General features: G+C 37.3%; 2 protein-coding genes across 7 annotated transcripts in view; both read right to left on the minus strand.

Moving 5' to 3' along the window:
- plekhg4b (pleckstrin homology domain containing, family G (with RhoGef domain) member 4B) overlaps window positions 1-9291 on the minus strand; it is a 73099-nt gene extending 63808 nt beyond the window's left edge. For 2 of the 6 annotated variants that reach the window (XM_077221655.1, XM_077221650.1), the window contains exon 1: window positions 7577-8093. The gene's annotated coding sequence lies outside the window, so the exon portion shown is untranslated. Of the gene's footprint in view, window positions 1-7576; window positions 8094-9224 lie in introns of those variants that run through there. The other 4 variants (XM_077221651.1, XM_077221654.1, XM_077221656.1 and 1 more) reach the window with 4 other exon arrangements.
- A 1108-nt stretch (window positions 9292-10399) lies between these two features.
- nkd2b (NKD inhibitor of WNT signaling pathway 2b) overlaps window positions 10400-24961 on the minus strand; it is a 41707-nt gene continuing 27145 nt past the window's right edge. Inside the window, exons 4-10 of the mRNA XM_077221480.1 lie at window positions 22754-22802; window positions 20712-20830; window positions 18128-18223; window positions 17729-17879; window positions 17168-17240; window positions 16774-16889; window positions 10400-13492 (exon numbers count right to left, since the gene is read on the minus strand). Of these exons, the coding sequence (XP_077077595.1) occupies window positions 12963-13492; window positions 16774-16889; window positions 17168-17240; window positions 17729-17879; window positions 18128-18223; window positions 20712-20830; window positions 22754-22802 (1134 nt within the window). The 3' untranslated portion in view covers window positions 10400-12962. The remainder of the gene's footprint in view (window positions 13493-16773; window positions 16890-17167; window positions 17241-17728; window positions 17880-18127; window positions 18224-20711; window positions 20831-22753; window positions 22803-24961) is intronic.

Here is a 24961-nt window from a genome sequence, read left to right on the forward strand (position 1 = left end):
CAAAACTAAAATTTGCATGGGGATATTTAAAAAAAAAGCTTTCTCTCAGTCATGCTTAAAAGTCATGCTTCAAAAATGATCAAAACTGGGGGATATTAAAAAAAAGTATTCTTTCTCTCATGTTTCTGATAAAGGACAAATAGAAAAAAAACTACATTTGACATTTTCCAATGCTAAACTAATATGGTGATGTTTGCTCAAATCATTAGAAAAGTCATGCTTCAAAAACAATCAAAAACATTAATAAACTTGTGGATGTAAGATAAAATAAAAAAATAAAAGCTGATAAGAAAAATATATTTTATTTGGACATTATTTTGTTTTAAAAATGATATCACTAACTTGAAGGGCCGTTTTTGCATTCCTCTGCGCTATTTTTCTATTGATTTTCTAGTATATATGTTCTAGATGGACATGCTTGACCGTTGCGCTCGCCCATTGCGTGTTTTGCAGTGTCTCTTGCATGACATGCCGTTCTAAAAGTGTGGTGCTCAAAGTTAAAATAGCTTCAACTTTTAGAAAAGCACATCTCTTTAAGAGAGCAACCAATATTTCCCCTGATATTTAAGCATTTTTTCCATAATCGGAATCACTTTAGTGACAATGCACTCTTTAAGACTCCTCTATTTATTGATATAGAATGTTTTGTTTTGTATGTAAGGAGGGAGTGAAATTACAGAAACATTATTGATGAAAGTCTTAAACAAAACAGTTTGTTCAGTTCAGTGCTTTTGTTATCACTGTGTCAAAGACAGAAATAAAACAATAAACAAAGGTCGGTTCTGCATATTGGGTTATTGGATACATAAACATGCAAATAACCGTTATTGGTATCACTTATGAAAAATCAATATCCGTCAATCTCAAATCTCATAACCTTTCCACTGCTAGCAAGAGTTGTGTGAATAGCTCCTAAGACTGTTACCTGAATTTGTTTCACATTGAAATATTTAGGGATGCATCATATATCGGCCCCATATCGGTATCGGACGATATATTTTAATTTTTAATGTTATCGTTATCGGCCCGATAAGAAATTTTGGCCGATATATTAAAGCCGATAAGTTATGGATTACTTCCTTCAGCTGAGACACTTCAGATGCGCACATGATGGTTTTGAATTCCTTGAAATATGATTGGAATCACTTCAAAAGAGGAAAATACAGTTAAGTGCAAGTCTGTCATATAGGCTGCAAAAATTATAATGACAACATTATAATTTAGTGCTTGGGAACTGGCTTTTAATGGTGAGACTTTTGTTTTTGTAATCAGGCTCTTTTTTTTAGTTAAAATATCGGTTATTGTAACAGCCACAATTTTCATATCGGTGCATTCCTAGAAATATTCAAAAGCATGAAAGGAGCATGTATATTTCCACTTGTTTGGGAGATAATTGAAGAGTTTTTCAGGAAACCAGCCCCGTCGTTTCCAGTAAAGGCTCAGAAATGAGTGAGAGGCATGAGACACGACACACTCCCTTGAGTTCGTCCTGTATCGCAACATAAAGGCAAGAGGAGTAAATGAACACCCGTAGGGAGGGATGGAGAGGGAAGATTGAGCACGTGGGCGAGGTACTTCCTGTTTTCATTTGGGTTAATTATACTCCTCTCCAGAGGATAGTTCATATCTCAAGAGAAGTCCTTGAAAACTGAGGCACGAGCAGCACTGCAAATGCAACCTAACACACAAAATAATCAGAGACACAAACCTCCCTCTGATAAACAATAATTCACATGCTTTTGGACAGATGGAATGTATACCTCCAATGCAATGGAAAACAATGTCTGGCAAATGGGGGAAAAAAATCATGATGATTGTAGTGTAAATAACAGTGAGGTCAAACTGTCAACTGACAATTAGGCTTTAATGGCTCAACAAAAGATACTGTGGTGATTGCATGAAGCATAAACTGTCACACTATACGAGATAATATGATGATATGGTTTCAGTTAAAGTTAGGGTTATACACTTAAGTTTGGAATCATTAAGATTTGTGAATGTTTTTGAAAGAAGTCTTTATTCTCATCAAGGCTGCAATTATTGAATCAAAAATACAGTATAAACAGTAAGATTATGAAATATTATTACAATGTAAAATAACTTTTCCACGTAAATCTATTTTAAAATGTAATTTATTCCTGTGATCTGAGATGAATTTTCAGCATCATTACTCCAGTCTTCAGTGTCACATGATCCTTCAGAAATCATTCCAAAATGCTGATTTATTGCAACCAAACAAAACTTGACAAACTTTATAATCAAAAATTAGGGGCACAATGTCACATAATGGCTGTTCTTATGTAAACTAGATCATTTGCACAGTTATCTCTGTAATGGCTCTTTCCTGTTTGGTAAAGTGTTTGTTCAAGATGGATCCCTAGGCTGTAGAGTTTGGTCTTTTTGTGCTAAATGCCAAAAATACACTTGATGACATACAAGAGGTGTTTTTTTGAATACTACAACCACCTCTGATTCTGAGGATTTACAATTTAGAGAGCGAGTCAGTTTTAACAGACTTTGGTGTCTTTTTCTTTTCATTTGTGTGCCAGTTTTATAAGCAGATAGACTATGTATAATTTTTGTTTATTAAGACCGCAGAATGTTTAACATTAGCTGCGTTCGCATGGACCCTCATAATCGGATTGACGGCTCAATCGGACTAAAAAACTGTAATGTAAACACCTTAATCGATCTGACTGAGCTCGATCCGATTGGAATTTCGATCGGATTGAAAGGGGTGGTTTATTCCTTTTGTAATCCGATCAAGAGAACATGTAAACACTTGATCGGATTGAAAACCGAAACTAAAAGGATTGCGCATGTGCAATGACGGTGAAATAGCGGAATAGCGTAGGAGAATAGTTATGCGCGAACAGCTGCAGTATATTCGTGCTGTGTGCGCATGTCAAAAAATCAATTCCGATTTGAAGCTTGTGAGATATAAACGCGCACATCAACCCGATTACTTGATTTATCATGTTCATGTTCAACAGCGTGTTCGGGTTCATCAATCGGATTGATTTCATTCCGATTGAACCCAAAGGTGTCCATGTTAACGTAGCTATTGTGACTTAACATTGATCTGTTTGTGTGAGCGGCCCGACATGCAAACATTCTGACTGTGGGACAGGACTATCCGTTTGTCTAAACAATGGAGGACGAAGAGAAACCTGTTTGAAAAGTGTCACTATTTTTGCAAAGAAACCAAGTTCACCTTTAACTATGACAAAAAATCCGTATGAGACACAGATCCTTGGCTTTGCCCAAAAACTAACGCTCAAGTGGAAAATTCTATACTCCAAACTAGACACTAAAATTTGATGTTTACATGCATATTCCTCCATTCTCAGTCTTCAGCCTTGCCCACACTAAAATCTTTTCATTTGAAACTGCATCTTTTTCACTCCATTTTGGCCTTCTGTCCACAATGAGATAGCGTTTTTGTCCTGCAAATACTTAGCTTTTTGAAAACGCTTTCCCAAGTGGATACATTTAAAAATGTGTTAGTGTGAACTGTGATAACTGAGGTATTTGAAAACGATGTTCAGTCATGTGACGCATCTTGAACTAACGGATATGTATGTTTATAATACCATAGTAGTATGTGCCCATTATATGCTATTCACTTCCAAACTGTGGCTAAAGTTACTTTGTACACTCTTCATATCGCAGTCCTGCAAAGATGACAGAAAATTTACTCACAATTGCTGTCCTGCAGCAAAACATGAGAGCAGTCACTTTTAAGAGCAAACATGGTGACTGAGTATGACCTGGACGCATCAGTGAATATATTTCACTAAACTAAATAAAACGATCCTGCCAGAAGAATAGCGTGATGATGTCTGTTTCATCTGTATCATCTCAGTGAGCTTTTATCAGGTTTAACGCATGCGAAGTAAGGAGAATTTAGTGTTTTCCGACGTTTAGATGTGGATGAGAAACCTTTGAAAATGCTAGTGTGGAAAGCACGCCGTTTCCAAATGTAACAGGATTAATGTAGAAGTAGCCTGAAGTGCATTAGTATTCTTGTTGCACTGGCCAGAAGAAGAGCAAGAGGAGGCGGGTGGAGCGTCACCGCCGGCATGGGACGCTCGTCCACTTCTAACTGAACATTGCTAAGCAACTGCTTGAAGATACAGAGAATTTGTACAGTGTTTGGGGAAAAAGCTGCAAAATGGTTCTTGAAAGTTAAAACTCTTGAAATCTGCTTTTTATCATCTGCATGTCTAAATGTGTCACTTAGCAAAGTTTCTTGCTGATTTCAGAAGTGGGCATGTAGTAAAATACATGCAGAACACAATAAATGAATAAATGAACACTCAAAAAAATTACTCTTTAAACTAACTTAATTCAATTATGGACAGTGGTTCCACACAAGCAAATTATTTTGTATTAATGTTAATGACATTTTTTGAATCTATGTAAGCTCATTGTGTTGTGACAACTCAAATGAATTACTAGATAACAGCTAGCTATTAGCTAATAATAGCACTTACTAACATACTAAATGCTAAGATTTCTATGCTCTTTCAGCGACAAGAGCAAACACATTAAACACAATTACACACTATGAAGTCTTCCCCTTTCCTCATTTTCTAAAAAACACATAAAATAACACTTCATTTCGACATTTATTCTGTCTTAATTCAGCTATATGCAAAGCATGCTGGGAACTAACAAGCACCGCCCAGTTTCAGTTAATGCAACACAAATCATTCATGTAATCCAACACAAACGGATTAAGTAAACTTTAATTTTACATATTTAAGCAGATTGAACACAATCAAATTAAGTTTTTGTTTATTGCGAAATTAAACTATTTACATTAGTTTAACGATTGATAATTAAGTAAAGTGGAAAATTATACAGGTTAAGTTAATTAAACGCAATACAATAGTGTTATGGTGGTAAAATAAATATATGTGTGTTACTTTAACAAAACATATTTGGGTAAAAAGAACAGTGCCACAAAACCATTTTTTTGAGTGAAGCAGCTTCAGCAGAGAGGAAGATCACGAGTGAATACTGATTTTGCAAACTCTCTGAGTAACTGCACAGCTCTATCAAATGCAGAAACTGTCTGTAATGTGTCACAGCAGATATTGGAAATGAAGGGTGTAACTTAGAAGGTTACACACATACAAGATGCAACCTGCATTAACACAGCAATAAAATGTCCCCACATCACTAAAGGATCACTTAAAGGGTTTTTAAAAGCATTTAAAAAGCTCTGAATGATGTGAAATGCAACATGAAAAGCACTTTTACAACATCTGCATTTAATGCGTCGTGAGATCTGCAGCCATCAATCACTCACTTAACAAGCACTTATAACACATGGCAGCAATTACCTCTCGCTAAACGAGACCCGACGAACTGGACACTAATAATAATTACTATAACTTGCATTGCACCGTCTTGGTACGCTTGGAGTACTTACAGACAAAATAACCAGCAATGAACCAATATATTGATTAATCTGCCAGTGTTTGCTCTTTTTTATATAACATTGTCATTAGCAAACATGGTGGTTTCAACATCAGCAGAACCAAAATCAATCAGTACCAACTTCTACCAACTTTTCAGTTTTCAAAAATGTTTGTGAATAAGTGAATTGAATGATTATTCGATAATGAAACACTGCAGTCAGTCAAATCTAGATGCAAACGAGAAATAGAAAACTAAGCGTGAGTAAACAGGGACAAATGCCACTTTTATGCGCAAAATGTCCTTTCTTTTCACTCTCTTCTCCTGACGCTCCTCAAATACACCGGTCAAGATGCAGAGCGAGGGAAAATAGTACCTGATTCAATTAGATTCAAATTAGTGTGGAAAGGAAAAGTCGCTCTGTTTTGTCTGGGGGTCCCGTTCCAAAATTAGTGAACCATTTTCCCTGTGGATTCAACTCAAGAGGCTTGGAGCTTAATCAAGTGGAAATTGGGGATAGACAGTGGGGGTAGAAGGACAGAATGAGGCAATTGTTCAACTCGCTCTTTGATGTCAATGCAATGAACCCAACAAAAATATACCAAGCTGTTGCACACAAGTTGAGAAAAATTCAACATAAATGAATCACGTGCATGATTAGGATAATTATAGGACAATACGGGCTATATGTACAAACAAATCCAAAACATCACGCAGAGCATCAGCACTGTGAATGGATTCTCTTCTCTTCAGACAGGCCATTATGTGCCAGATGTATGTATTGTTATATCTAATCTGTTCTTTTTCTACATAATTCTCCCTCCAGCATCTCAGAAAGCACGCAGACAAACTCCCAGCGCCTCTATTGTGTTGCAGAGCTTTTCTCATGCATGAGTCAGGGCTGCAGATAATCACATTTTCCTAAGAAAGGCTTAGTCGTGCAAAGTAGCGCTAGTGTCTCTATAAGAGTAAAGGGATGCATTAACAGGAGCTGCAGCATAACATCTTCAGCAAAAGTGCTCTGGGAACAAGTCGATACAGCACATGCAGATTCAGATGTGGTCAATGCAATGCTGATATGTTACTATAATATTACTAGCTTTAATGTGTTTGAAAAAAGTCTCCTCTGCTCATCAAGCCTGCATTTATTTGATTAAAAAAATACAGTAATATTGTGAAGTATTATTACAATTTAAAATAATGGTTTTCTATTTTAATATATTTTGTAATCAAAGCTGAATTTTCAGCATCATTACTCCAGTCTTCAGTGTCACATTATCCTTCAGAAATCATATTATCAATGTTGGAAACTGTTGTCCTGCTTAAGATTTTATGTAACCTGTGATACTTTTTTCAGGATTCTTTGATGAATAAAAAGTTATAAAAAAGCCAAATGTTTTAATAAACGGAAATCTTTTTTTGAAATATCAAATTAGCATATTAGAATGATTTCTGAAAAGGATCATGTGACACAGAAGACTGGAGTAATGATGCTGAAAATGTAGCTTTGAATTACAGAAATACATTAAAAATAGTAATGCCTTCAATCTTTTGACAGATATGTGTGTGTGTGTGTGTGTGTGTGTGTGTGTGTGTGTGTGTGTGTGTGTGTGTGTGTGTGTGTGTGTGTGTGTGTGTGTGTGTGTGTGTAACAAGAGGTGCACAAAACTGTAGCAATGAAATGAACATTTTTTACATTAATATTTACCCAATATTGACAAAATAACATTTAAAAACAGTGAATGTGCAGTCCAATTAGCATCTCAAAACAGCCAAATATGATCCGATAAATCAGCCTGAACAACCATCACTCAAATGTAAAAACCAAGCTCGCAACATGCATGTGTATGTAATGTCACCACAAAGTTTCCCCATAGACTGTAAAAAAAGAGTTTCCCTGCTAAAATAATACTTTAAACCAGCATAAGATAATTTTGATGGTCCTAAGGTCACAGCAAACCATCTTATGCTTTTTTTTTCTTTTTTTTTGCAGGGTTTCCTTATTTAAGCATCATACAATAATTATTACTTTATATCAAACATGGTATTTGAGATCAAAATGTTCCCATGCTCTTTTTTGCCATCATGGACACTTGTTGCACACTCTACATGTAGAGTTTATCCAGTGGCAGAATCAGAGCTCTCTTACCTTCTCTGTGTGACTGAGATGTAGAGCAGCGATGCGTTGCGTCAGTTCCGCGCGTCTCCGTCGCGCTGCGCGTTTGAGCGCAGATGAAGGAATGTGGGTGACCGTGTGAAAGTGGCAACGCTTAACTGGCATTATTTTCTAACTTCCACCCACTCCGAATGGAAACAGCCAGTTGTCAATGGCAGAGGAGGTTCTCTCGCGCAGCACAAAGTAGGAACATTTGCATTTCTCTGACCCTCCCCTCGCTTTTCACGGATGGCATTGTGTGGCGCGGTTGGGGTCCTTATTTGGCCCCCGATTAAATCCTCACTGGCCTGCGCTCAAAAAACGACTTATAGTTATAGTTATAGTCTGACACATCGCGTTAAGACCTAGTATTTACTATATTCTCTTCTGAAATGTGCTGAATGCAACGACACGAGTTTACAAAATGCTTTAGAAAAAAAGTTTTGGAGCAACAAGTGTCATCGTAAAAAGGAGAAGACACGTGACACCCCATTTCGAGGTTCCTCGACTGACAGAACACTCCGCTGAACATGTCCTTGTCAGAGATCCTCAGATATCTTGCATAACTTGATTATACCTCAAGTCTTTTATGATGTGGTTAATGATGACAGGATTTAAAGTTCTTGAAGAAACTTGAGGGTTCTTTAGAGAAAAAAAGGTTTCAGTCTGACGACATGCATGGAATTTCACACGTTTTAGTTTTCAACTGTAAGTAGGCCTATACAGTTTTTGCAATTTACGGTGTGACAGATGAAAGTCTAAAAGGTCAATCTTTTCATGATGAGGTATTAGAAAAATGTGTTAGCAAAATATTAAAATAGTTTTTAGATCAAATAGAAGTCATGTCAGCAAATCAGTTTCATAATGTTTTGTGCTATAGGCCTTTGGTTTGTGTCTCTCTAAATCAATATCCAAATGAAGTCAACGTCGTCAAAAAACATGTACATTATTTATAATAATATTTATATTTCATATAAATATAAAATATATACAAGCTTTTAAGCTTTATGCAGTTAACTTTAGGTCAAGGGGTGTGAGTGTGAGAGATGAAGTTCTAAAACAATGTTTTTATCACAAGGTCATTCAACTGCATGCATAGAAGAAATAGCAAAATGTTCTTTAAAATAGTTTTAGGTAAAATAGAACTATAGCTTGTCATGTTTGCAGGACATTTGACATTTAAAAATATACATTTAATTTTGTTTAAAAATATAATAATATAAAAATATATTTTGTATATTTGCAAGTTATAAAAATAACTTACAAATAAAATACAATATAATATAAAAATAAAATAATCAAAAATACCAATCCGAAAGGCCCCAATATAGAGCTATAATTTCCCTATCTCGCCGCAAGGTGACGCTGGAGCCCGCAAAATGCACAGCATTCAAATCCAGTTATAATGGTTTTGAACATAACGTTACTCTGTAAACTATTATTTATTAATTCTCAAGGAACAAACGTAAGGTTATCGACACTTGGTAACTCGACCCGCAAATGTTTGATTCCCACAGTGAATGACCAAATCATCAAATCATGTGTGTTTTTGATGAGAGCGGTGTGCTATTAGCCTACTTTGCACTCAGTGATCAGACGTACTATTTTCAACTAGTTGTGTAGAAAAAACACACAAACATACATTGAAGATACTCGAGGCATATCTATAGACCGAAATATCATAGAGACTTGAGGATGATTTGGCAACGTCCTAGAAACAACCCGCAACTTCATGTTAACGAGTGGGTTAAAATGGAATAATTCACTCACTAACTACGTGTATTTTCATCTTGATTTATACAGTCTATGATTTTCTCGTTAAAAAAAATCTCGTTTGACAGGCATCCCTGAAATGAAGTAATTTCGACGCACTGCTTGAAGCTTTTGCGAATCTTGATGTGTTTCTTCGAATCAGTGATTCGGATTTGGTACCAAACCGTAGACATCATAGGCCTATAAATAGGCTTGTTCGACTTGAACCGGCGCTGCACAGACCGATCGGTTGATGACATCAAAGTACCGCGAGAGCGATTAGAGAGCAGACGGCTCCTTATGCTTTTGAATCGCTCTCGCGGTACTTTGATGTCATCAACCGATCGGTCTGCGCAGCGCCGGTTCAAGTCGAACAAGCCTGATGTCTATGTACCAAACTGCCAAAGTCACGTGATTTCAGTAAACGAAATTTTGTTACGTCAAAACTGTTACGAAGGGTTCGCCGTTATGATCTCGAGTCAGTTTTATACATGATTTGTAGACATTTTTGACACATTTGTACAAAAATATAAATGTTGTATTTAATAGTCTCCTCTTGACCTATTTAACCAATACAAGAAACACAACAAAACACAACAACGTGTGACGTTTCGAGCGCTTCGAAGCAAGTGAATCTTTTGACGAAGCAAGTGATTCAGAGATTCGAAAAGCTTTAGGCCTGTTCGACTTGAACCGGCGCTGCACAGACCGATCGGTTGATGACATCAAAGTACCGCGAGAGCGATTCAAAAGCATAAGGAGCCGTCTGCTCTCTAATCGCTCTCGCGGTACTTTGATCTCATCAACCGATCGGTCTGTGCAGCGCCGGTTCAAGTCGAACAAGCCTCATGTTTCTCCTATCACTAGGCTACTCGCAGTTGGCTGTCTTTGGTGGGCGTGGTCAATAGAAGAGGGGTGTGGCTACAGTCTGGCGAACTTTTGGCGCATATTTATCAAGTATTCTGTTGGTTGTGACAGTAGCAGCATCACTGTCCATTCTAATGAGTAAATTGCCTAAGTAATGAGCAATTCTACTTACTTTATATAAAGAATGAAAGGCAGATGTCAAATGTAGATGTATTTTATTAAAATATAAAAACAAATGCATATGTATAAACCATGATAAATATGCATATGCGGTATAATCATACAGTACAATGTTTATATTCATATAGTTTTCATTTTTAAACATAAAGGATATTTTAGCATTCAAACTGGCAGTGGTGATATTTTCCTCTGGTAAGAGGGAGACGTTCAGTCCGTGGCAGCTCTCCCAAAGGAGAAATAGCCTTTTTCTTTTCTTTTTTCTTTTTTTTTTTAGAAAAGCTACAGAGCAGCACCATTCACCTGAGATCCATGTTTGAGAGAAAATACTTGAAGAGAAACACAAAACCACATCCGAGTGACAGACAAAAATCTGTGGCCAAGCAGATCATGATGGCTAAATTGAACAATCATTTTATATATATGGAGTCATTCCTTCTATGCAGTACATTTCATGTCCCCATCATATATGTCATATACTGGATAAAATCTTAAATATGGGAATCATATTAGTTTCTTTTATTAGAATTAAGTGAACACAGGTGGGAATATCTAGAGACCCAAGGAACAATAATATCCATTCAAACCAAATTAAATTATTTAATTTGGTTTGAATAAATATTAATTTTCCTTAGGTCTTAAATTGAAATGTGAAAATTAAACATGTTTTCTTCGGTATATATTATATATGGGAAAAAAATTATAGATTTTTATACTGATAATAGATTTAGGTCCTCAATATTATTTTGCATCCTGTTTGTCTTCTGTTAAAATCCTTTAAACAAAACTCTTTGTAATATTTTTTTGCTACTAGTTGGTATCTGTCCCTCTAAATCATTCCATCCCACTTGATGAAATTACACAAATCCATATAACAAACATAATCAAAACATGAAGAGAAATTAAGTTGACGTTCTCATGTAAACGGTCAGCAATGATTAACTTTACCTCGATTATCATTCTTTCTAATGTGTAAATGATCAGCTTAATAAGTGCCTGAGTTTGACCACAGCAGATTTCTGAATATCTGATATATGCAGTGTTGGGTGTAACGAATGACAAATAACACGAGTTATGTAATCAGGTCACTTTTTTTCAAGTAACTAGTAAAGTAACGCATTACTTTTAAATTTACAACAAAATATCCCAGTTACTTTTTCAAATAAGTAATGCAAGTTACTTTGTTTGCAGTATTCCCAGAGTCCGTCTACGGAGAGCCTGTTCACTCCCTATTAAGTCCTATTGTACCGAAACAGTTCCAGTTCCACAGATCGCCCATGAGTGAAAAATGAATGGGAGTCTATGGAGCTAGACGGCTAAATTTGTCTCTTTCACCCGATTGCCGTTGAGAAATCTCAGATTTGATTGTAGGTTTTGCAAGTTCAACATGGGTTATGGGTCGAAAGTTGAATGAACGAGTACTTAAGTCCTTTCGATTTCTAACAGGTTGAGTTGTTGTTGCCCATAACACGCTAGCATTCTGCTAATGAACGCTGATTGGTCAGTGAAGGACTGATTACGTCCAGAGATACGGCTTGATGGCATCGTGGCATCCGAAGCGGGACCAGATTGTGTGTGTGTATTTTCGGCGTGGTCTTTTAAAACAACAAAACTAAAACTCTTCTAGCACAGGCCTCGAGAGAAAAGACAGTGCAGAGCGCGAAAGCACCAAAGTGACTGAAGGATTACCGTAAAGCAGTATCTCTGGCCGTATGATGTGTATGACGTCATTGACATTTTAAAATACTTTTTAAAGCAAATAAGTGACTCTAACACTAACACTAGAAAAAATCTAAAACCCAGCAATGAGTAATTTCTTTGCATCTCCTTTCGAATACAACATTCAAATTACTAGACAAAAAATGATATCCTGAGAAAAGGGGATTTTTAGGGGTATAGCTCCATAGACCTCCATTCATTCTGCACTTGTCCTGTGAGCGCCCTCATATCGAACCAGAGTGGAACTGCAACCAGTTCAGAAGCCGGAAGTTTACTGTGAGTGAAAATTCTCCCCTTTTTAAAAATTCTCTGGTATTCGTCAAAATGAATAAAAAATGCATGAAGTAACAGTGTTGTGCTTTCTTCTCCTGTGCTATTCTTCTGCACAGCTGAAAGGTTTGTTTGAGCGGCGCCCTCTACTGTACAGACATGCATTTGCATTTTCTTCAGCCTGAGGCTTATTCATTTCACTTTTGGTGTGTAAGGGCCTTTAAATTTTGCCAAAAATATAACTTTTTTGTAATTAGAAATCAAACAAGCAAGCCCACCCCAGGAGAGAAAAATGAATGCAAAAGTAACGTAACATTATTTCCCACAAAAAGTAACTAAGTAACACAATTAGTTACTTTTTTTAGGGAATAACACAATATTGTAATGCATTACTTTTAAAAGTGACTTTCCCCAACACTGAATATACGCTTACTGTAGAACAGGAATGACCCTTGAATGAGGCCTGGAACTCTGCATTGATTGCCTGAAATCTCTATGTGATCAATGATTCCAACGAACATAAATCCACAGCTTTATGAAAGCAGAGTTTCCGCTCCATGAAATGACTTAAGAATCGTCCCGTCGCAGGGTGAAGTCATGTCTGATGGTAGTGGTGGTAGTGGTGATGATGATGATGTTCGTGATGATGATGGTGTTCGTGACGCTGGACCACAGGAACCATGAAGCTGGCGTTGTGCTCGCGGTCGGGCGCTGGAGAGGCTTGTTTTGAAGGAGACAGGGCTTGTTCTCTGGCTTTGGCTCTCACCCTCTTGCTGTGACTGTGCTGGAGAGGGTGTTGGTGACCCGACGGGGCTTGAGGCGGGTTCTGCTGGGGTAGATGGTACACATCCTGAGCCCCTGTGACCTGCATGGAGGGATAGTAGCCGTGGCACTTGCTGATTTTGGCCGCAGCCTGGCCGCCACCTGCTCCTTTGGACGTCCCCTTGGGGGATCTGATGAACTGGGGCCCGTTGCGCACACGGGGATCCAGCGCCACACAGTGGTCGGACATGACCTGCGACCGGCGCTGATGGGCCTGTGACTCGGGCTCATGGGACCGGGAACGACTCTGGTTGTGTGCAGGCCGTGAGGGCGGCTCTTGCTGGGCCGCAGGAGGAGAGGTACCTAGCAGAAAGAGAACATTAATAATATAAAAAATGTTTATTTTATAGAGGGTCAGCGCATTGAAACATAATTAAGGAAGGATCAGAACAAAATTAAGATATTTATATTTTGTTAAGTGTAAGCACAATTAACAGAATTAAAGAGCTATGTCTTTTTTTAAAGATTAGAACAAAATTAAGAAATTGTATTTTATAAAAGGTCAGGACAATTAACAAAGAATAATATTTTTTATAAAAGATCAGAAAAAATTAAGAAATTATATTTTATAAAGGGGGAGCATAATTAACAATTAAAGAATAATATCTTTATAAAAGATCAGAACAAAGTGAAGAAATTATAATTTATAAAGGGTGAGCATAATTAACATAATTAAAGAATAATATTTTTTATAAAGGATAAGAACAAAATTAAGAAATTATATTTTATAAAGGGTCAGCACAATTAACAATTAAAGAATAATATTTTTATAAATGATCAGAACAAAATTAAGAAATTATATTTAATAAAAGGTCAGCACAAAAAAGAATAATAGTTTTATAAAAGATCGGTTTTATAAAAGATCAGCACAATTAGCATAAATAATCATTTTTTTTTTTATAAAAGATCAGAACAAAATTAAGAAACTATATTTTATAAAGAGTCAGCAAAACAAATTAAAAAATTAAGATATTTATATATTTTTAAAGGGTCAGCAAAATGAAAATATTTAAGAAATAATATATTGGATCAAGAAAATGAAGCCTGTTTTAAGGAAAATTAATAAAATGAAATATAAAAAAACCCTGCATAAATTAAAGCATCGGTTCCCAACAGGGGGTCTCGGCCCACAAGGGGGCCTCAGCGAGCTCTTTGGGGGGTCGTGTCATATTTTGAAAATTGTTGAACTGTGAGCATTAAAGCAGCAGTCCGTAACTTTTTTTGTGTTAAAAATTTACTAAATTTATAGAATGAGCGTGTGCATCATGAATCCATTTTCCAAACCGTGTTTTCGTCTTATCCTGGGCCACTATGGTACACCTATAATAAGTGTTTATATGGGGACTATTTTACACTGATTCGGGTCGTACCGCTGGTGTAACCCAGAGCCCGCGTGACTCGTCATAGACATAAACAGAGAGAAGTAGCTCCGGCTACAATGTTCTTCCGCAAGACGCATTATTCTGTTAATAAACGCATGTTTATTAATCATTTATTAACCAAACGTTACGGACTGCAGCTTTAAGGAGAACAATCATATTACATTAGCAAATTTTATTTACGGTCCCCTGGCTGACCAAAAAATGGGTTTTCAACCATGACAGCCCTTAAAACCAAATACAGGCTGACCCTTGTGTCTTGCCCTGTCTAAGATCTCTCCACGCATTGACCAAATTACTCACTGCTAGCAGCAATCCTCACACTGATTGATAACATGCAAGTTTTAAGGTCCCAGACTCCAGTCAGTTTGTAATAGCCTATATTAATTATTTTTTCCCTACACACCTATGTGAATACTGATATTTTTGTTGCATTTCAAATAGGGCCAATTAATAGGCTACTCCTAGGCTTACGTTTTTAAATTACAAATGGTCTACTGATGTTTTTGTTATAGTATTTTCAATATTATACACTATTATTTGTGCATAAACATCTGGTTATAGTAATAAAGATACTTATAACTAGGGTGACCAGATTTCTCGGAGTGGAATACGGGACAGATACAGAACGCATGCGTATAGAGGGAATGCACGTGACGTCAAGTGGCAAAAAGACTGAGCGGCAGCATTGGTTTTCAGTGTGAATGCTGCGGAAAAACACACAAAACGCGTCTAAAACGGGAAAGAGCTTTGAGACTGACTGTACAACTAGATTTGACAAGAAATATTTTTACAGACTACCTAAAGCTACAGAACAGAGAAGCAAATAGATCGCTGCAATTCATAGAAACAACTGGACTCCAGGCAGCGAAAGGTGGATTTGCAGTTATCATTTTTGTGTCAATATGCTGAATTTAGTGGTAAAATCATTCTCTATATATTGTATTGTTATATATTGCAGTGACAACTCATCAATCAAATATTTACCACTGTATATTCTGTATAATTTGACATTTTTAAATAAACACTGACAAAAAACTATACAAGTTTTAAGTCTAGACGACATGATGATATATATAACATTGATATAAGTGTGATCACCTGGATTTAGACCTGCCTATATTGTATTTATATAAAGCATTCACAGGCAAATTTGCTGTATGTATTTCCCTGGTGTCGAAATCAGGCACATATAAATGTCAGGAAACACGATTCCTGGCTGCATGTTAATATCCATGGATCACTGGATCTTTAGTAAGTTGTAAGGAACACTATATTGAGTCCAATCTTTAGTTTAAACTGATAATCGTTTGTTTTACTTGCGTTTTCGCAGTTTCCCCTATTAAATCCAGTCACGCAGCTGCTCTTCTGCCACTCAGTCCGGCTGAGGGGGCGTGTTCCGGCGGGAAAGTGACGTTAATGCATTCCCTCTATTAATGCGTCTTACATGCGCTTCATTAGGCACACTAGCACACACACACAAGGTCTCTCCCTCTCTGTCATGCGCACGCTACACGGTTTGAACGTAACATATATATTCACTTAGCCTTTCGGAAACGAAACCTATTATATATATAAAATATATATATATATTAACGATGAAATAAGGGACAAAACATGATTTTTTCAGAATAAGTCGGGACACTAAAATTAGAGTGGAAATACGGGGCTGTCCCGGGAAAAACGGGACGTCTGGTCACCCTACTTATAACATAACGTATTTTCTTGGGAAAAAGGGGGTCTCAGACAAAAATAGGTTGGGAACCACTGAATTAAAGGCAGCACAACAAAAACTACCATGATGAGAACTTTACAATTAAAATAATAGCTTATTGTTTCTTTTGCATTGCAGTCATGAGATTTTTATGAGAAACTGGAGGGGGTGAGCTTAATGTATGAAAATAATGTCAAATTAAAAATGCATATAATGAATTAGTGTCTTAAGGGTCCTATAATGAATGCATACTTATTCATGCAAAATAAAAATAAATATTTTATTTTTGTGGTGAAATACGACATTTCCTGGTGGGTTTTGTGAGACTCACCCTTCAGTGTTTGTCAAATATTGGAGTAAAGGAAATTTTGAAGTGAAATGTGGCCATGAGATTCTCCCTTTAATCTCTAATCATTTTAAACAGCTCAGGTTTTTCTGTGAACAACTCACTCGTGTCAGTGTTAAGGACTGTTTGTTCAGGAAAATCTTACTGTCAAATCTGGAGGTGTAGTTCTCTATTCCAGCCAGATCCAGGTAATGATTTCTTCTCTCTGTGTTCTCATCCACGCAATAGTGATTCCTCTCGGGAGCTTCAGCAGGCTGACCTCTGTAACATCACAGTTAAAAAAACATCCATCATGCTTTAATACAGCACATACGGACATATATACGGCATAACATCTGCACAGTATAGTGACGTTTCAGCACGGTCTAATCGTGCATGTTAGATAACATGATTACTTTTTGGAAAGGGTTTCATAAACTGCATGTAATGCAACACAAAACTAGATATCCCGCATTATAATCAACAATGGCACCCATAGAAAAACAACAAAGCCACACACGACTCTTTGCTGTTTGCCAGCATGAACATTAGCTGGTCACCTGATGTGTGTGTGTTGCCGTCTCTCCTCTGTGTGAGCCGACTCGATGCGACTCAAACGATTCGCATCTCTCTCTGAAGAGGGAGCACAGAAAGTTAGGCACAAACAAAGTGAAGTTATGTTGTTTATGGTTGCTTTGAATGCGTCTTATTCGATCATAAATTAAAGCGTGAACTATTTTGTTTTATAATAGTTTGATTGATTCATTCATTTCTCCATTTAGACAGAAACCAAATGTACATAATAAAACCTGCAATATTAAAACATAGTAAACAATGAAATGAGTAAATAAATAACACTGTGATTAATAGCGTGATATTACTCCCTGCAATAATATTGTGTATTGTAATCTCACAGGCTGACAATAGGACGATATGACTATAGAAATATTCAATGTTTTTTGTTGTATTTCCAGCTGAAATAACAATATTTACATTTATGCATTTTATCCAAAGTGACTTGCATTGGATTCAAGGTATGCATTTGATCAGTTCATGCATTCCTAGGGAATTGATCCCATGATATTTGGTTATGTTTGTATGTGTGTTTTGCAGAGTCCCACCGGTCCCGGCATGTGTCCCGTCCCTCCTGCGAGCTCCAGGTTCTGGAGAGACCGTCAGTTTGACTCGGAGGGTTTTTTGTTTGCTTTTACACGAGTGATTGACGGAGGCATCCACCACGTCATAGATAGTGTGCATCAGACTGGACATGTCCTAACACACAACACACCACACATCATGAATGCATTCTCATTCTCATGCATTTTAATGAATCTCAGGCGCTGAACGTGTGTTAGCAAGTTTGTTTACGGCAGGCTGGTTCATAATCATTGATCTGCACATATTAACAGGGTACAGAATTAATACTGCATGAACAAGCATGCAACACACTAGTGCACATGCAACGCCGCTGCTTCACTTAATGCTGCTAAATTGAAATACATAAAATACAGATATATAACCTCCTTCGTGACTTTTCCGCTGTTGTCAAAATCGTAGAGGGTAAAGACCCACTCCTGCCTGTTGTCATCAACCAGCGACACGTTACACTCCAGATCCTGAGAGATCAGAACACACAAACATGCAGTTACACACATGACCAGCAGGAGGCGGTCAACAACTGCATATCTGAAAATAAATCATTCACCCAAAACGTCATCATTCACTCATGTCATTTGATTTGGGACAATGCAGAATAACATTAAAGCACAGGGTTGGCAGCTAAACACCTGAAAAATATAATAAAATATAAAAAATACAAACTAAATGAAAATGAGACATGTTGAAGTTGAAGCACTAAAATTGGTAACAGTAATTAAAAAATTAAAAACTAAACTAAAACTGAAACAAAGAAAAATGAAACCTAAATAGTATTTTTTTTTTAAAGAACAAATATGACAAGCACATCAATTACAAAAAATGTAACTAAAAAAACAAATAAAACTGGGAAAAAAGTTTTACTGTATGTTAAACAGAAGCTTCATCATTTCTTTTTGCACAGAATAAACAAAGTCGTACAGATATGGAACAACATGAGGGGGAGTAAATTATGACAGAATGCTTATTTATGGTATATTATTCTTTTTATGAGGAAAACATGTAATCTACAGGTATTATGTTTCTTGTCAGCTCTTAAAATGCAATTGGAGCTGCTCAGAGAGGATGTACACTATAAGGGAGTTTTTCACCACGATTCTCAGTTACAGCTTTTGGCAGCAGCTGTAATTCATGGGTGTCTGGTAAGAAGGATGATGATTGGACGAGCACACGTCTGGAGATGCTGCGGGCGTCTGAGCAAGCAAACTCTTACAACATCAGAATGGATGGTGAGGTAAAGCAAGAAGACTTTACTCCGAGCTCATGCGGTAAATGCCATGATTTCAGGCCTTTGGCAATGCACTCGGATATCACTGATGTGTCTCATTCATTCTGCACTATTGGAGCGTGTGGCAAGCAGGACGAGGTCGAGAGCCGGTGGCGTGACGGATAATGAGCGTCTCCTGTCTCTCACGGAGGAGCTTCGGAAGCAGAAAAGGAGGAGCGACGACAGTGAAGGAAGAGAGAGGACCAGGCCTGGACTATTTGTTTATGTTATGTTTTGTTTATGTGTGCGCAGCAGTCGTCCATAAGGCGCTGCCGTTTTTACTTTAATTTTGTTTATTTTGAGATTAAAGGTGTTGAACGTTCGCCGGTTCCCGTCTCCTCCTTCCCCGAACAACATACTTTGTTACTTTTACAGTGAAAACAGAAATACAGTTCCGTGTTATTGTCATTTAAAGGGGTCCTATTATGCTTTTTGACATTTTCAGCTTTCTTTAGTGTGTAATGCTGCTGTTTGAGTATGAAAAACGTCTGCAAAGTTACAAAGTCCCTCCAGCGGGAGTTATTCTCTATATCAGTGTCACTGTTACTGAACTCCCTGAAACGCCTCCATTGTAGTCTTGAGTTTTCTTCCAGGAACAAACACGTCACAATATTATGTAAATAATTCACACCCAAGGCATATGCTAAATAAAGGGGGCGGGGCTGATTTATACTTCTGCGTCGGACCTACGCCGGAGCCTCTACGCTGTAAGCTATGCGTTGGTTTTCACTTATACTTCTGCGTCATTGTCTGCGTGGATGCGCAATTACACATGCAGAGGGAGTGAAACCCAAGGGAGGGGTTCTAGCAGACCAATCATAGCGCTTGCAGTCCGCATTGAATTGATGCATTATTACATTTTTGGAGAGGTGCACGTCAGGGTACGCCGAAGGGTACACGCGCTACACACAGCCTACGACATAGCTATGGCGTGAGTTCGACGCAGAAGTATAATTGGACTTTAGTTAGTATTGTGTTGAAACTGGCAGTTATGGTAAGGGGCGGGACATTTCCAAACACGCTCAAAGCGCTTGACCAATCACAACACACTGATCCAGCCGACCAATCAGAGCACAGTGTGCTTTTCAGAAGGAGGAGCTTCATAGAGACAGGAACTAAACAGAGCGTTCCTTTCAGACTGTGAGGAGAGGTGTTGCAACAATGTCAAATATATGAAAAATAATGTGTTTTTTTAACATTCAAGCATGAAAACCTATCCTAGTAGAGCTCAAAAACCAAATCAAGAAAAAGGAGATCACATTCTCTGGTAATGGGTTCAAGAAAAGATGATAGACTATTTAGGGTGTGTGCGCGTGCGTGTGTGTGCGTGTGTGTGTGTGTGTGTGTGTGTGTGTGTGTGTGTGTGTGTGTGTGTGTGTGTGTGATGATGAATAAGTTTAATAAATCAATAAAAAAATATCACTTAATAGCCTTCCCACAAATTTATTTCATTTTGTAGAGAAATAAATATTTAGATATTAATGATTATTAATGATTAATGAAAATATGTAAATACAGTTAATTATCACTGTTTTCACTTAAATATTTTAAAAAAATGTTTGTGTATTTTGTGCATATTTGAGTGTTCCATTTATATAAAACTTAAAACTAAATCACAAATGTGCCCTCCATAAATTATGTCACTGCATTCGGCTTCTGTTTGTTGCTTGGCGTGAACTTACATTGAGACTGATGCGCTTCTTCCCTTTGCAGGGTTCCTTCAGGTCTCTCTCTCCATCTTCAGGCGGCAGATACTGAAGAAAACGCTCACATCCTTCTGCCTTTTCTGGAGGCAAAACAACTAAACACACACACAAACACAGTGATTACACTACACTGAGCGCACAGAGTTCCCGTACAAATATCGAAACATTCTTATATCAAGATACATTTACTTAAGAAGCAGAATATCTTCATTTATTGTTCGGCCCAAAAATGAAAATTCTGTCATTAATGACTCACCCTCATGTCGTTCCAAACCCGTAAGACCGAACACAACGATTTCTGTCCCTCCATTGACAGCTACGCAACTACCACTTTGACACTTCAAAAAGTTCTAGGGCTGGGGTAAACGATTATTAATTAACGATTAGTCGGGCGATTATTTATCGATTAGTCGACTAATCTAACAACTAATTGAACGATTATTTTTTGTAACATGGAAATTGCAGGAGTGCACATTCAATCCACAACAATTTTGATCTGGTTCTTACAGAGTATCTACACTGTAAAATGTTTAGTACTCAAATGAGCCTTATCACACTTGGATGTGGTGCTCATTTTAATGTTTTCAGTGCTCATAAAAAACATCCGGACTGATTGTTCGGTTTTGTTGAGGGGGGGGGGGGGCACATTTGCACACACACGCAAGGTCTCTCGCTCTCTCACTCTCTGCCGAGCGCTACACGGTTTGGAGCTCGCAAGCTCTAGATTCCGGGAGATTTTAACTAATTTGCGGGCATCAGGGAGCCGCTTTCATTATGCGGAAGAATTGGGATGCCAACTCCATTTGGCAAAGAGCGCAAATAACGACACCTTTACGTTTGGGACTAAATTTGAAGTATTCTCATACCTTCGATGGTTTAGTGAGAGCTGTTTTTTTAGGACTTTTTCTTTTGTTGGGGCTTTTTGCATGGCTTTGTTGGGAATTCTGTGAAGAGGTTGCTGTTTTGTCCTCCATTCTGCAATGTTTCGGTCTCCCACGTGTGTGGCGAGCTGTACCGCCGGGAACGGTGAAAAAACTAAAAATAAAAAATAAATAAAGAAGCGTCGACAAAAAAATATGACGTCGACGTCATTGACGCGCCACTACAGGTCTAAAAAGCTCATAAACAGATCGTAAAACTAATCCTCATGAATTGAGCGGTTTATGATCGGTTAATGAACTTTTTGAACCGTCAAAGTAGTAGTTGCGTAGCTGTCAATGAAGGGACAGAAAGCTCTCAGATTTCATCTAAAAGATCTTCATTTGTGTTCCGAAGATGAACAAAAGTCTTACAGGTTTGGAACGACATGAGGGTGAGCAATTAATGACAAAAAAATTTTGGGTGAACTGTCCCTTTAACAAATTATTACCTGATAAATCAAAATGAAGTGAGTTTATGCTAAAATAAATAAATACAAGAAGAAATATCTGTTAATGGGGTCAGAAAAGTCAACTTGTTTTCTTTTGAATTAAGCTGATTTTTCTGACCCCACTGGCAGATATTTGTTATTGTTGTAGAATCAATATGAAATCAAATTGACAATTCTTATTTTTTATGAAATATTGCAGTATTTATTATAAATGATTTATTTGTGCACATCATTTTTTTTTATTCATGTGCCTCATAATCTTGAATCAAAATAACTTCCTCTCTCTCTTGCAGCTCTTCTCTTCTCTGATGATGTGCTTTAATGCTTGGGGGGGCGGAGCGAACCTGTCACTCACATGAGATCTACCAATAGCAAACCACAACCATCCAATCAATTCCCCAATGACAAAACCAAGTCTCACCCAAATTTGTTCTCGTTCAAGAAGTCGTTTCACTCGCAACTTGTTTCATAACCACTTTAAGCATAAACTCACTTCGTTTTGATAAGTCTCTCAGAAAACAAGACACCTTATCTTGTCATTTTACATCTCCAGTCTCATTATAAGAATGTTTAGATATGTGCACTGGAAAAGAAGACACAAATATTCAAATGCTGAGTTAGAACAGCACAGCTGTATGTGAATACACACCCTGTAGAGGGCAGCGGTGTCCGTCCTTCAGCTCACAGTTATGCAGCTCCTGGAGGAGAAACACAGAGATCAAGAGAGGTGTTAGTTTAATATCCAGCCCAGAAACCACAGAAAAAACAAACGCCTCCATCTGAAGCATTTCCTCCTCAGGGACGGAAAAACCATGATAGAGTCACATAAGATTAAATCTCACTGCAAAATACCTTCCACCTTGGACCCAAAAGCAACAGAGAGAAACAGTTGAGTCGTGAAGTAAAAAGATAATCCTATTAATTTTCTCCATAGAGAATTTCATACTATTGGTTATGCCAGTTTCGCTGTGCTGTGTTGTAATAGCGCGGACCATATTTACATTTGTTCATTTGGCAGGCAGACGCTTTTATCTAAAGTGACTTACTATGCATTCAAGGCACACATTTGATCAGTTCATGCAAACGTATGAAAGAAATACTTGCATATTTGCCCAATTATGTTTCATCTACCACGTTTCCTTTTCTCTGATGATTTGAGAGATTATCATAAACAGAAAAATGTAGGGGTTTTGAGTTGAATCCAGGAATATGCCTGACACGGAGACAGAAAGAGATGAGACTGAGGTCTGTCATAAACACCATCAGAAACAGACTAAATCATCTGCAACCATTGACGTCTGGACCACAAAAATGCACCGCGGTACATGGTGTACAAATCCCAACCTGCTCATGTAAGCAGTCAACAACAACCATGTTCATGAAGTCTCCTATGCTAATATTGTGAAATATTATTACAATTTAAAAGAACTGTTTTCTACAAGAATATATTTTAAAATGTAATATATTCCTGATCAAAGCTGAATTTTCAGCATCATTACTCCAGTCTTCAGTGTCACATGATCCTTCAGAAATCATTCTAATATACTTATTTTATGCTCAAAAAACATTTCTGACTATTAATGTTGAAAACAGTTTTTGCTGCTTCATATTTTTTAAGGATTCTTTGATGATCAGAAAGTTCAAAACAACAGCATTCATTTGAAATAGAATTTTTTGGTAACATTATAAATGTCTTTAACTTTTAATCAATTTATTGCATCTTTGAATTAATTTCTTCTTACTGACCACAAACTTTTGAACAGTAGGGTATAGTTGCATACACATAAAAAAAATTGCAAACCTGTGAATATCAATGATTTCAACATGATTTTTATGCTGCAACACATTCTGACATAGTCATCTAACGACCAATGAGAACCTCTGAGAGGCGGGTCCAAATGTGTTCTCAGGAAACCAATAAGCTGTATTGATTTCAAAGGATCCGCCTCCCAGTTTAAACACAGAACGCAACACTGAGATGATTTCCAGCCGCAGAACGGCCATGTTTTCTTTAAAGTCACGTGTCTGAGAGGCATGAAAGCTCAGTGAACTCATTACCACCCAGAGCAACAGATGCATCCCAGAGCTGCATGCAGGACCTGACCGCCCTCTGCATTTTAAAGGCTGACACATGGTATTTTACCCATAATGCCATCACCCACTGAGGCCCTTTTTAAGCAGCAATGTGTGGACCATATGGTTAATTAAGAGAGAGCTGGTTCCAATCCACATTTGAAGAAAAAACAGGCCCTGGTTTCTTTATCGTCTCGCGCTGCCTTCCATCTCTGACTCTTTGAGCTCAAACTCCCCAGTTAAATCACAACAAAGACTGTAAGTGTGTGAAAGGGCATCTGGAGGCACATGCATGTGTTCTGCCATTATTTGTGGAGTAAGCGCATGACAACTCTATAATGTGTCGTGGCGTATCAGATCTCAGGATCATGGCTCTTGAGAGAGGAGTGTTTGTTGCTGTTTGTTCTTGCTTCATGCAGAGTGGCTTTCTTGTGTTTCTTGTGATAGAGTCACTAAAAAAAAAAAAGGTCGTAAAAAACAGATTCAGCTGTCAGCCTCACTACTAACCGGGATTAACTAGGTTAAACCATCGCTAAAGCTACTAATGTCAAAACAATTTGGTAACTCTTTAAAGTAAGTTCTCATTTGTTAACATTAGATAATGCATTCGCTATCATGAACTAACAATGAGCAATATATATTTTTTTATCTGGTAATCTTTGTTAATGTTAGTAAATAAAATTAAAATTAGAGTAAAATGTGTTTTGGAAAATATATATTTCATATAAAAATTTAAAATGGTATTTTTGTGCATAATAAATATAACATTTTATAACCTCGTTCA

Source organism: Siphateles boraxobius, unplaced genomic scaffold, assembly GCF_051911475.1.
Source record: "Siphateles boraxobius isolate OS27281-9 unplaced genomic scaffold, OSU_SipBor_1 84, whole genome shotgun sequence".
Taxonomy (NCBI): domain Eukaryota; kingdom Metazoa; phylum Chordata; class Actinopteri; order Cypriniformes; family Leuciscidae; genus Siphateles; species Siphateles boraxobius.